Genomic DNA, 14,113 nt, shown 5'->3' with positions numbered 1-14,113 from the left:
CTCTATCTTCCTTATAGGAAAACATTTAGGAGAGTAGGATTCCATTATAGCCTTGACCCAACCCGTCGCCATGTATTGGTACATCTTCTGAGTTACGATTCAAGGAAGCAGAAGATTCTTCATCAACAAAGGAGGAAGATCTTCAATAATGCGCTGAATGAGGCTCTTCTACTTATCTGTAAGTCAATAAAGTCCAGAAGACCTTTGTGATCATTCTTTTGTAGGATTGGATTTAAGGTATTTCTCACCCCTTGCAAGTCCTCTAGGAGGCCTTCGGCGGGAGTATACGCAGTGGGTGCTTTGTGTCGACCCTTGCTCTATGGAGAGCATAAACATTTAGGGCCTTGTAGGAGGTCCTTGGCCAGTGTGCCTAAAAAGTGGGTGCTCTGTGTTGACCCTTACTCGTGAAAGCATAAACGTGAGAGGTTCCTTGTGTGGATCCTTGGCTAGTGTACCTAAAATTGGGTGCTATGTGTTGACCCTTGCTCGTGGGAGTATAAATTGTCAGCCTAGGTGTAGGTTGTACTGGTTAGAGGTGAACTTGATTTAAAACCTCGAGTTTGAGGTAAACCGTGTGAAACCTCCTTAGTGAAATCTAGTACACTCAAGGGTTGAGTGCGGTTGCCAGGAGTAGAGTAGACAAGTAGTCGAACTACTATAAAAATGACTGTGTTTGAGATTGCTATTGTCTTCCATTACTTATGTGATTTCCTTAAGCATTTTCATATTTGATTATTTGAGATACACCTCACACACATAGTCATATCCATCATAAACTAATTTGCACATTGTTCATTTCTCAAATAGTTTGTGATTGGATCCTCTACCGGGCTTGGAAGCCTGTAGAGTTACTTTTGAGTAATCTTAATGTATGCTTGCTATTAGAATTAGAGTGATAGGATTTTGAATTGTTATAAAATATTATAAAAGTCCTATTCACCCCCCTTTAGGACATATTAGCATATTCCTACTTCAACTAAAGCGGTCATTATCGCAATTTCACCTTCAAAATCTCACTGTTTGTAAAACAATAGTAGTGGTTTTACAGGTATTTTTATCAAACACCTTCTAAGCAACATAAAAAATCAAGAAAAAAAGGTATTTGTTTCATATACATACCTTCCTTGCCACCAACCACACTTCGTTAAGTCATTTCATCAAACACTTAGTGAGTAACATCAATATCAAAGTAACCGAGTCATCGAACTGGTTCAATCCGAGTTTGATTCGAGTTGGGCTCAATCCGAGTCAAGTCGAACTCGGCTCGAACTCATTTTCGAGCTAAAAAAATTAGCTCGACTTGGCTCGAACCCAGCTTCCAACCGAGTCGAATCGAGTGAGTTAACCGAGCTAGCTCGGTTCGTGTACACCCCTAATGGTGAGGAGGTGGGATGCTGGTTTTCGCCTATCTTTGCATCCAATAAATTGGGTGATGAAGACCTTACTGAGCCGCGCGAAAGAGCTGATGGATTTTGATTTTAACTGTTGAAACCATTTCCGGGCTGCTCCTGACAAAGTTAAGGAGAACGCCATGCACATCACCAAGGTAGAGGTGCCATGAAGTTCCATCCACGCCTCGAAGGATTCGAGATGCTCAGTCGGGTCGGTAGATTCGGAGTAGGGAGTGATCCTGCGACATCCTGAATCTAGGCGGGAGCTGAGCTTTCACGATATCACAGGTGAAGGGTGGCTCGGTCTCCTCCAGCATATCCTTTATTGAGGTCGGAACCTGTGTGCAATATTCTTAGTGCATTTCACCGATCTAACCCCTCAACACTTTGAGTTCTGCTTCTTAGGGGACTTCATTCTCTCCTACCGCCTTAGGAGTCTTCCACGCCTTCGATTCTCCAGTGTGTGACGCAGGTCAGAGGCGGTGAGAGTGGCTATTCTTGCGGTTTGGGCAGGCATTTGGCTAGGCTGCGCTGACTGTGGTCTAACCTCCTATGGGATTGCGGGGTCGCGCGGAGGACAAGACTACTCGGTGGCAGCATCCTCTTCTACCTTGTGACTATGGAGAGGGTTTTGTCTATATAGAATTTGCATCAACCTATTCATACTGTTGTTCAGAGTTTCGACTTAGTTTTCCAAATAGACGAGCCGACCTCCCCAATTACGAGATATGGGGGCAGGTGCCGCTAGGGCAGAATCAGCTCACTGTTGAGAGGATTAACCACCTTGATCGGGGGATGACTCTGGTGGAGCAAGTAGGGCCGCATCGATTGCAACTAGGGCTTTCTTCCTCCTTTTTGCCATCGTAGAGCTTCGATGAGATGAGAATGGCTTCAATGTCTTTTCCACAGACGATGCCAAACTGTTGATGCATGAATCTGGTTAACCCTCTTTGAAACTGTTGATACATAAATCTGGTTAACCCTCTCTTGACCTTGGAGTACCTGTACACAAAGACCATAAAAGAGACCTTGCTTGCAACAGGGGGGCCCTCCAATGCCTAAGTCATAAAGCAATATGGATCTAGTAGTGTTGAGAGTTTACTGGTGCATACCTTTCACCATAGATGGGGCCTCTATTTAAGGCCAAAAGTCAATTGTGTAGAGAGAAACAATCCCTAAATTATAGGCATGCGTTCAGCAGCTACTTTGTAACCGTTTCATGAGATCTTTAGTGTTGATAAGATCAGTTGGTCAGGGTTGGAAAGCACATACAGTAGAAGACTGAGGTCGAGCATCCAAGTTTATAGCCATGCTGAGGAAGAGCTCCTTGAGCTGGGGGCTCTCCTATACGCTATGGTTGAACTTCCTCCCAATACTTGCAGGGGTCAGGTCTTCGGCATTGGATCCTTATGCCTTGACTAGATTATCGACTTGCCTGTGAAGGCCGTGTCTGAGCACTGAAGCTGAGCTCCTTTTCTTGGTGGAGCATAGGTGACATTCTCAATGACCATCCTCTTCATCTTAACATACGGTGTAGGGACTTCATTATAGATTTTGAGTCGTACAACTACGTGTATGGGATTACGGCTCAAATAACCTTCAGAAGACCTCGGTAGGAGCTCAACAGGAGCTCGAAAATGAATGAAACCGTGAGAAGGCTCGAAGCTCGTCCCCTTTCACAAGAAGCAGAGATACTTCATATTCTAGCAGATGAGGCCATTAGGCAGGCAAATCTCTTATTGATCAATCAATACTAGTCTTGGTCGTTGAGGAGCTCCTTGATTATAGTTGGCGCCAGCCGACCACACATCGACCAACCACGCGATGTATATTGATATATGAGCCAACCTCATCTTTTTGATCAATTCATTTTTGCCCATGACTAGTGTAAACCATGATTATGGAAATAACTTGGTAATGAGTATGGTTAAAAACTCGCCAGAGCCGGGTTGAACTTAAGCGAGTCGGGGTTACTCATGTAATCGAACTGGACCGGCGAGTCTAACCGAGTTCGAGCTGACTCTCATTGACTCGTCCGAGTCTTAAAACCATGGTCTTTGGATAGATTAATCCACACTCAATTGCAAATTGCAGGTATCCGATCCCGACACGTCGTGCGGCCCCACTGTCTCCACCGTTGGATGGATCGAACAAAAAAGCTGGCATTTTTTAATTTTATTTTGATTTTTAAAGTTCGGTCGACCATCCAAAATACGAAGTGCGCCTCCCCTCCGTTTTTTTCAGCTCTTTTATTCATTTCTTCCCAGGCAATGGCCGGGAGAAACCATCTCCCTTCCCATCATCAGGTGGCCCGTGATCTACCCTACGGAAGAGCACCCCACCCTCTCCTTCTCGAAGATCCTCGCTTCCACCCTTACCCCGCCCGGCCCCACCACCCCTCTCTCCTCGAACCTCGCGTCCCGGTCCACCACCATCACCCAATCCAGACCCTCCTCGTCGACAACCAACGCCTCGCTGCCACCCACGTGGCTCTCAAGCAGGAGCTCTCCGCCGCGCAGCTCGAGCTTCGCCACTTGTCTGCTGCCGCTTCCAAGATCAAGGCTGAGAGGGATGCGCAGGTCAGGGAGGTCTACGAACGGTCCCTGAAGCTCGAAGACGAGGTCCGGTCGACCGATGCTGCCGCTGCCGAGCTGGCTCAGGTGCGGTCGGACGTGCAGAAGCTGGGTTCTGCACGGCAGGAGCTTGCAGCACAACTGCAGACCCTCACGGGGGAGCTTGCACGGGCCCGCACGGAGCTGCAGCAGGTGCCCACCATCAAGGTTGAAATCGAGACCATGCAGAAGGAGCTTCTGAGGGGCAGGTTAGCTTTCTAACTTTTATTTGGGGAATGTGATGTCGATAGCTGTAATATGATTTGGATTTTTTTTTTATTTATAAGTTTTTGAAAGGTAATGAATTTATTAAGGAAGGCCGAAGCCCACAAGAAAAAGAAAAAAGAAAAAACCATCGCAGACCAAGAGAAAGAAGAAAAGGAAAACCTTCCAAAAGCCTTTTAGGCTAAGACCCAACCCGTTACCTCCAATTTTGCCCTACTAAAAACCTCTGAAGCCACCCTACTATTGTTGTGAAAACACCGGTTATTCCTTTCCCCCCATAGGGCCCAACCAAATGCCTGCCAACATAGACAGCCTCCAAACTGACCTCCCTAGACGACTTCTTCTCCATGCCAGGCCGAAAAAGCTCTCAATAGAAGTTGGCATCACCCAAGACACTCTAAATAAGGCAAAGAAACTTTGCTCCACTTCCTTAACAAAGGGACAATGGATGAACAGATGATCAATTGACTTTGCATTCTTCATACACATCACATAGACATTAGGAATCGCAATCTTCGTCTTCTGAAGATTATCGATTGTGAGCACTTTATTTCTTCCCACACCATGTAATGTATGGCCATTTTCACACTAGGCCTGAGTTTGGTGGCCTGTAGGATGTGGGGGCACACTCAGGGTGGGTGGCTTGTGTGAGGTGGAACCCATGTGATTTAGGGCCCACGAGGAGGGTTCGGCTGAAGACCTAACCCATGGATGTGGGGCCTGGGCTATGAGATAAAGGGATTAATTTGCCATGCTCTATCAGTTCAAGCTTTTAGAGCAAGTGGTTAGTTGTCCTGCGTCACCATGCTAGAGCCGCTACCTTTGGGGAGGGAGGGGGCATAGTGCTAAAGGAAGATAGTATGAAAAACATGCTCTCCTGTCAAAGGCTTGACGATCAACCTTTACAGAGATCTAACCGAGAACCAACTAGGCTTCTCTTTATTCCACACCATTGTATCCTTGTTACCCAAAGGAGGACTAACATTGTAGAGCTGCTCTAAGAGATGGAAAAAATCATCCAATTCCCTATCTAGCAAAGCCCCACGACAAGGGGGAGCTTGAACTGCCCCATCACCTGAAACTAAAATGCATCGAGCGACAAGAATATTCACTTCTGAGGAGAGACTTAGAAAGTCTTCTCAATGTGTTTTCTCTACCAAGTATCTTCCCAAAACAGATCCTTATAGCATCACCTAGGGAAAAGCCAATATCCTCCTTATACTTATCCCTCGCCCTAACCACGTCCTTCCATGACAAAGAAGCTCTGTATAAAGATGAGTCCCTTGTCCACCATCCTTCCTCCCAGTGTTCGAAATATCGGTATTGTGCAATGTATCACAACATTGGTATACAAATACGTATCGGTTATCGCACGGGATATATCGTTTGTATCGCATAATTTATCATACTTTTTGGGAAACATGGGGAAACATTAGCAAAATGGTTGAATTTTTTAATGAAACTTCAGGGATTATTTAAAAAGACCTTAATACACACTTTTAAATCATAAAATATCAAAAAAGAAGTGCACATAATAAATTTCCTTTGTATAAGATACTAAGTTATGTGTTATCTGATTGAACTAAGGTAAATATATTCAAATATGATGCATACCATTTATAAATATATAAAGACATGTATGAAAATGAGTCACATCCAAACCGCAATTGGAATTCATTTTAACATATCATTTTAGGGCATGGGCCGAAAAATAAGGCAGATCAAAATCTGAGGTGGACCACACCACACAAAATAGTGGTCATTGAATGATCACCATTAAACTTTTTTGGGGCTATAAATTTTTTGAATAAAGCTAATATTTATGTTTTCCCATCCAGGTTCGTCAAACCTCATGAATAGATTGGATGGCAAATAAACATCACGGTGGGCCCTAAAAAGCTTCAATGGTGGACATCATTGCCACCACATTTTCTTGTGGTGTGGTACACTTGATCTTACATCTATCTCCTTTTTAGGCTCATGCCTTAAAATGATTTGTGAAAATGGATGGAGGGTGTGGATTGGCTGGTGTACCACACACCAGCGAGGTATGGATATGTGTCGTGCGAAGATGGGACGCGAATTTCCTACTAAATCCTTTCGCAGGGAGGGGCACACCGTGATGTTTGTGAGAAATTAATCTACTCCATCCATCAGTTTTGTGAGCTTATTTTAAGACTTGAGGCAAAAATTGAGCAGGATCCAAGACTCAAGTGGGTTGCGCTAAAGAAAAAGGTGGGTAGGGAAATTCCTACTGTTGAAACCTTCCTGGGTCGACAGTGATGTTTACATTCCATCTATACCATTCATAAAGTCAGTACTACTAGGATGAATTGAAAACACAAATATTAGACCGATTCAAAACTTCTGTGGCCCCACGAATATTTCAACTGTGGACCTTCAACCCTCACGTTTTCGGCCCACTCGAGTCTTGGATCCGGCTCATTTTTGGCCCCATGTCTTAAAATGTGCTCAAAAACCAGATGGACAGGGTGGATTTCTCACAAACATCATGGTGGACCCCACCTAAGTTTCCAGCGCATGAACTTCATGCGAAGCCGCCAAGACGAGCGTTGATGATCGTCGACCTCGAGTTGTACAAACAGTTCAAAGGAGATCAGAGTTACATGGGCCCCACAATAATGTATTTATTATATCCACATCGTTCATCCATTTGGAGAGATCATTTTAGATCATGAGCCCAAAAATGAGTCACATCCAAACCTCAATTGGACCACACCACAAATAGCAGTGAGGACAATGATTCTCACCGTTATAACATTCGTAGGGCCCACCATAACGTTTGTTTTGCATCCAATCTGTTCATGAGGTCACAAAGACCTTGATGAAGAGGAAAAATAAATATCATACGATCCAAAACTTCTATGACCCCCAAAAGGGTTTCAATGGTAGACGTTCAATATCCCGCTGCTTTTTCGTGTGTGGTCCACTTGATCTTTGGTTCTGTCTTATTTTTCGGCTAAAGCCTTACGACGAGCTCGCCAAATGGACGAACGGTTTGGTTATAACATATACCTCATGATGGGATCCACATAACTTGGTGATGTCAACACATCATCCTGGTCGGTGATGTGCGATACACCAGTGCATCCGCTTCCTGTAAATAAGGGCTCGGGGCCCTTTTTTTTCGAAGTAAATCTCTCCCAAATGCCGATGATTTCGAGGATTTTGACGGATTTCGCGCCCAAATCTCTCCAAATCAGAGGCTTTGATTCGCATGGCCTATCAAACGCAGCTTCTGATCAGGGTGATCTTCTTTACAGGTACCAAAATCTACTATCGAAAGTTTTTAAAATTTTCCGGATAATGATGCTCTCCCAACATTCCGGAGTTGGCTACAGTAGCCCCAGTAGGTGTTGTATAGCAAATTTCTTGAAAAGAGTAATAAAATCCCGATAAAAGTGATAGTATCGTTGATGTCGCATGCTATTTAGAACAATATTTAGCAATATCGAACGATATTTGGTGATATTTCGATCGATACAAAGTATTCTGTAAAAAATTTCAATTTTTTAGTATCTTCTGAAGGGTTTCGTATCGCTGGACCGCGATACCGATAATATCGGCCGATAGTATCGATATTGTGAACATTGCTTCCTCCATAATCCCGTACTACCTAGATATTACTTCTCTTCAACGATTACCATCCTCCATATCAAACTTCCAAAGCCATTTACCTAGCAATGCAGCGTTCATAGCCTCCAACTTCTTTAGACTTGCTCCTTCACCGAAGGCTTACAAACCTCTTCCCACTTCACTAGATGAAACTTATGCCCTTCTCCCTCTTCACCAAATTGGTACTAGATCAAGTAACTTGATAATCTAGGGTGCGTTTGGTTGCACTAAATATCATGAATTTTCATGATTAATCAGTCTAATTTGGTGCAGATTTTCATGAAATTTGTAGGAAAGTTGGTGCAACCAAACATGCCCTTAACTACAAATTTATAATGCCCTTTATAATAAAGACCAAAATGGCCACCCTAGGGCCCAACATGTGCTGATTTTCGGACTATTTATTCGTAAATTTGGGGCCTAAACATCAAGAGCTACAATTTGCTATTTGTAAGAGATATGGGAGGATGTAATGGATCATATTGGGTTGATTTAAATATGTGATTGAAGATGTCGAGGATTATTTTCTGTATTTGCTTTCACTATTATTAGGCTTACCATTTTAGGTGGATTGAATTAATTTGAAATCAACTATGATTGGGATTTTGTCAGAACTATGGTAGGATGTGACGGATCATATGGGGTTGATTTAAATATGTGATTGAAGATGTTAAGGATTATTTTCTGTATTTTCTTTCACTATTATTAGGCTTGTACCATCTTAGGTAGATTAGATTAGTTTGAAATAAACTATGATTGAGATTATATTGATTTAAAATCAATGTCTTAATTGTAAGAGGGGGTTGCAGGAGTTAAGCATTTCAAAAAATTTTAAGTGTGAGTTTTTGCCATGTATTGTAAGAAGTTTGATATCAATAAAGTATCTCTCCTCTCTACTAAAAAATTCACGTGAGTGTACTCTTGTCCATTTCTTTGCGATTTAGGTGTCGATGTCTCATTGACTCTATAATCGGGTTGCACCACCCTATAGATAATCTTTCAACACTAACAATCCTCTAATCATAAACTAGAGATTGCTACTACTTACCTTCCCGATACTCCTACCATAAGAAACCAAAGTGAGAATCATATATTGTAGGGCCGCAAGGCCTTATAATGCAGGGGCATTTTCACACTGGGCTCAAGTGGGGTCGCCTGTGGGATGCAGGGGCACATTTGGGGTGGGTGACCCATGTGATTTGGGGCCCACGGGGGAGGTCTCATGTTCGAGACTCCTCACCAGGGGTGATTAATGCGCATTTTACACCGGACTCGAGTGGGGTAGCCCGTGGGATGCGGGGACACACTCGGGGTGGGCGGCCCATGTGATTTGGGGCCCACGAAGGGGGTTCGACCGAGGTCCTAAACCCATGAGATGTGGGGCCTGGGTTATGAGATAAAGGGATTAATTCGCCATACTCTAACAGTTCGAGCTTTTAGAGCAAGTGGTTAATTGTCCTGCATCGCCTTATTTATAAATATATGCACGTAGTTTCCTTTGTGACTTAAAATAACCTTCCTAAAAAAAAATTCTATTCTAGATTTCTAAATATAACAAAGAGAAAAGAATGCAAAGACTTTCATTTATCATAAACTTTGTAACTAAATCATGCATGTGTATACTGCATACAAACCAGTGTTTTAAGTAGCAATTAGCATCACATTCGCCGTACACCCCTTTGAAGCATGAGGACTGAGGTGTAAGCTTGCTACACACTGCTCTAGATTTTTAAATTATGGTTGTGCTTGGTTGCACCAATTTCATGATATTATGTGACCAAATTGGACTGACTAACAATGAAATTTAACAAAATTTCCTGATATTTAGTGTTGTTCGTAGTATCCCCAATATTATTGAAATATCCTTGATATCATCTGTATCTCGAGCTTGGCGATACCAATAACACTGGTATGATACTGATAACATTGGTAGTATTAGAAATTTTAGGTATCGGCAATATATCATTAACTATCGCCAATGTATTAATATTGCTAAGGTATCACCAATATTTTTGTATGTATTAATTTCGGGTATATCCTGTATTGCCAATGTATCGATATTACCAATGTATTGCTAATATTTTTGACTGTGTAAATTCCAGGTGTCACTTGTATTGCCAGTGCATCGGTGATATTTCGATAATATCACCAATGTATCGCCAGTGTATCGATATCACAAAAAATCTCTTTATTAAAAAAGTTTTATTTCAAATTTTTTTATGGGCACATGGTTGTATGATGAAATGCATGTTTGTAAGTGTGTATATGTATGCATGCATAGATGGATGGATAGATGGATGGTTGGATGGACGTGTATATGTGCGTGTGTGTATGCACACGCATGCATGGATGGATGGATCATGCATGTGTGTTCGTATGTATGTAAGTGCATGTATGGATGGATGGATGGATCCACCATTTCCTCCATGTTTCCCCAAGTCAATGCTTTTAGGCCCCATTAAAGGGAAACTTATTATTTGATTCTTAAATATGCAAATATGTGTATTTTAGCATCTCTTGAAGTTTCACTGAAAAATTCTACCATTTCCCCAATGTTTCCCTGCATTTCCGGGAATCGATGATAGTATTGGTGATAACGATATTGTTTCCATATCCCCAACTAGTGAAACTTGTAATGATACTAATACTTCGAACACTTGGTGCTACCAAAAGTAACCTAAAGTAATAGGAAAGGGCAATGAATAGTAAAATGTAACAAATCATTGAAAACATAAATTGATTTTAATGTTGTAGTGAAAAATAACTTGTAATGTGACCTATGTAGCGTGTAGCGTATACAAATTATTATGTAGCATCAGCTACTTGCAACTTAAGCTAGTTTCATAAGCTACGTAGCATTAAGGCTAAACTAGACCGCGTATGGAACATGCATCTGTGGGATGCGGTGCAATTGCATCCATTTCAATGGCTTGAAAGAACTCGGCTTCATGGCATTTGCCGCGGTGTACTCTTTGTAAACTTCTTGGTTTAAAGTCCTCGAGGAAACCAGTGTGCTATTTGATCTTTTAGCCTACCATTCCATTTGACAAGATATTTCTCATACCTTCCTTGCCATGTCGAAACTTCTGATTGTTCAACACAACTTCATTGACTTTCTCGAACTAGCGTGGTACTTTGGGTATTTGCATTGCTCATTCTTCTGTTCTCTCGTCGTTGTTGTGTCCAAGGTAAGTTGTAAGGTCTTCGACATTGTCTTCATATCTAGTGGAAGCTTGATCAAGTATGCGTTATCTCTTAACTTCTTCAGAACATGGTAAGGACCTACCTTTATGGAGTGGATCTTGGTAGAGGTTTTTGCTGGAAACCTCTCAAGCTTGAGACATACTATGAGTTTATGTCTGTCCTTAAAATTTAAATTGCGTAAAAGCAGTATGAAGGGTGGAAGTAGTCTTAAAGTTACCAATCACTTAGTTGGGATGGTAATTGTCCAAGATCTTGGAAGGATGTTTGGTGTGAAGGTGGCTTTCTTGATCATGCTTTTCCTTGTTTGCTTCATGTGGTGACGGATAGGGAAGCTTTGGTATCCCAATGTTACGAACTTGAGGGGTCAGGTAGTTTGGACATCAGATCTTAGCAATGTGGAAATGGAGGAATTCATTGGCCTTATAGAGAGGATTCATAAATGGTCCCCATGTTTGGGTGAATTCAACTATTGGAAGTGGTCTCAAAAAGTTCGGTGTGTTTTCTGTCAAATTTCTTCTGCAATAGTGGAGGGTGATAGCAATGTGAATGCCTGTACTATCAAATTTTTTGGTGTTATCCGGGCCCACCTAGGATGGCGGCCTTAGGATGGCTTGTGGGAAAGGATAAATTCTCACTGTAAGCCATTTTAGGTGAAGAACCTTTTTTCTTTTTCTTTTTTGGTTTAAAAAAGGTGTGCTTTGTCTGCCTTCGTAATGAAGAAATAGTCAGCATTTGTTATTATTATTATTATTATATTTTTATGATTAATAGTTGACCATTGGTTCCTTTATTGGGAGGAATGCAACAATCGTGTAGTTTAGAACAAAGCCAGATCTCTCGAATCAATTGCTGCATATGTGAAGATCAAAATCATCTCATGGGCTGCAGAGTGTTAAAGAGTTTAACAGTCTTCAAGTTGTTGAGCTTCATAGAGGATGGTCGGGAGTCATGTAGGAGAGAAGCATTCCGATAAGAGTTAGGTACAGGTGGAACCACCCTGGTAGGCCATTGGAAATTAAACTTTGGTAGCAGTTCAGTTGGGAACCCAGGTCCAACGGGTGTGGGTGGGGCAATTAGAAATAGTGAAGGGGCGGTGATTGAGGCTTATATCAGTCCTATTGGTGTGGTGGATTCAAATGAAGCCGAGGTTTGGGCCTTTTGGTTTGGACTTTAGTAGTTGAGAAGCAAAAATGCTCATTTATCAATTGTTGAAAGTGACTCCTTAGCGATCAATTGGGTGAATTCACCATCCATTGGCCCATGGCGCCTTGCAAGATGGATTGATGAGATCAGAGAGCTCAAAGGTACTATTTCAGTTTCTTTTGTTTATATCAGGAGAGGCTAATGATGTAGCTGATGAGTTGACTAGGAGAGGAAGGGATATGCTTGATTTTGTAATCAGGGATTCGCTCCCTCTCTTATAGTTCTCTTCCCGTTGGGCTTTTAATAAATCTATTTTCCCTTTAAAAAAATCAATCAGGGAGGCATGGGCATTAGAAAAATTAGGGAGATGAAACCCTAATTGTATAGCATGACCCCCCAACGGTTAGATTTCTTACCGTTGGGGAGTTTTTTTTTTCCTTGATTCATTCTCTCGCATTTTGCCTATATGCACTCCTACCCCCTATTTTCGTAACTCTATTACTTTCTTACTCTCTCTCTCTCACTTTAATATTCTCATCTCTCAATCTCTCTGGTATCTTAGCTCTCTTACCCTCTCTCTCTCTCTCACTCTATTACTCTCATTCTCTCTTAAAATGACATCAATAACAACCTTTCAAAAAAAAAAGAAAAAAGACATCAATAACATTTATATGTTGTTTTTTTGAGTATATGCATTCATTTGAATAGTTGTTAGTTGACTTGATATAGTCTAATAGTCTAATAAACTATAAAAAACAATTCCCTTCACTTGTAGTATTTTTACATATATATATATATATAATTTTTCCATTTTCCTTGAAATTTCCTTTTTTTTTTTTCCTGGAAAAAAAGCGGTTGTGCCATCGCATAAGCGCACAACCCCATTAGGTCGAACAAGATCGCTTATGCGACTTGACAACATTGGGTACATTGCAAGAGACCAGTAATGGTACTCTTTCTCACCAATAGGAATAATGCTCACAAAGTGATTTTTTTTTTTTTTTTAAAGATTGAAGAAAAGTTTATTAAGCACCAAAAGCGGCAAAAACCAAAATAAAGGAAGGAAGCAAAAGAAACAACAAAAACAGAAAGAAAACAAAGAAAAACAACTACAAAAGAAAGCAAAGAAAAGCCTCTATACAAATAGGCAAAACAAACTTAAAAAAACTGTGCAACTTGAACCGGGGAGCTAGGCCTTGAAAGATAGTGTTAGCGAGCTTTTGGGACCACTTGTCCACTAGCACCATGCCAAACGAAGAGAAGGTCGAGAACAGAGAGCGGCATCGGCTAGGGAGTGTGCACATGATCCAAAATGGTTGACCAGATCCCATGGGCAAACAAATAGTGGATGAACAGGTGGTTAATGGATTCCACATCCTTTAGACAAAATAGGCAAATGTTGGGTAGGAATAGGATCATACCCTGCCCTTGAAGGTTATATGGTGAGGGTTCTCCCTCTGGCTAAGAGCCAAACGAATGCCGCAAATTTTGGAGGGGCACCATACGTCCAGATGAAGGAGGGAAAGACTAAAGTAGTAGATGCCGGAGGCGAGCTGGAGTGCTTGAACACCGAAGGCAGCCAAAGTCTAATAGATCGAGTCAACCACACTGGGGGAGGGACGGATGTTTTGCAGAAGCTCTAGAAGCCTCAACAACTCCTCGAACTCAGAATTTAATAGGGGTCGCCAAACCCTTCATCAGAAAAATAGGAAGCAACTGAAATAGAGATGTTCGGGGCAACACGTGCTAGACTGGGAAAAAGAGATAGTAGGGGCCTATTGGAGATCCGGGGATCCATCAAGAACCAGATTTTCAAGCCATTTCCCAAGGCAAAGGAAAACTGATTTTGCATATGAGGCCTTATGAAACAAATAGCTTTCGACACAGAAGAAGCTCCCCTTC

General features: G+C 41.9%; 1 protein-coding gene across 3 annotated transcripts in view; it reads left to right on the top strand.

Moving 5' to 3' along the window:
* Positions 1-3,579: 3,579 nt before the first annotated feature.
* LOC131223675 (protein FLX-like 1) overlaps positions 3,580-14,113 on the top strand; it is a 51,522-nt gene continuing 40,988 nt past the window's right edge. For all 3 annotated transcript variants that reach the window (XM_058219132.1, XM_058219130.1, XM_058219131.1), the window contains exon 1: positions 3,580-4,212. In XM_058219132.1, coding sequence (XP_058075115.1) covers positions 3,662-4,212 — 551 coding nt within the window. In that variant the 5' untranslated portion in view covers positions 3,580-3,661. The remainder of the gene's footprint in view (positions 4,213-14,113) is intronic.

The sequence above is a fragment of the Magnolia sinica genome, chromosome 13 (assembly GCF_029962835.1).
Source record: "Magnolia sinica isolate HGM2019 chromosome 13, MsV1, whole genome shotgun sequence".
Classification (NCBI taxonomy): domain Eukaryota; kingdom Viridiplantae; phylum Streptophyta; class Magnoliopsida; order Magnoliales; family Magnoliaceae; genus Magnolia; species Magnolia sinica.
The sequence above is the reverse complement of the archived record's forward strand: the minus strand, read 5'-3'. Positions and strand labels throughout refer to the sequence as shown.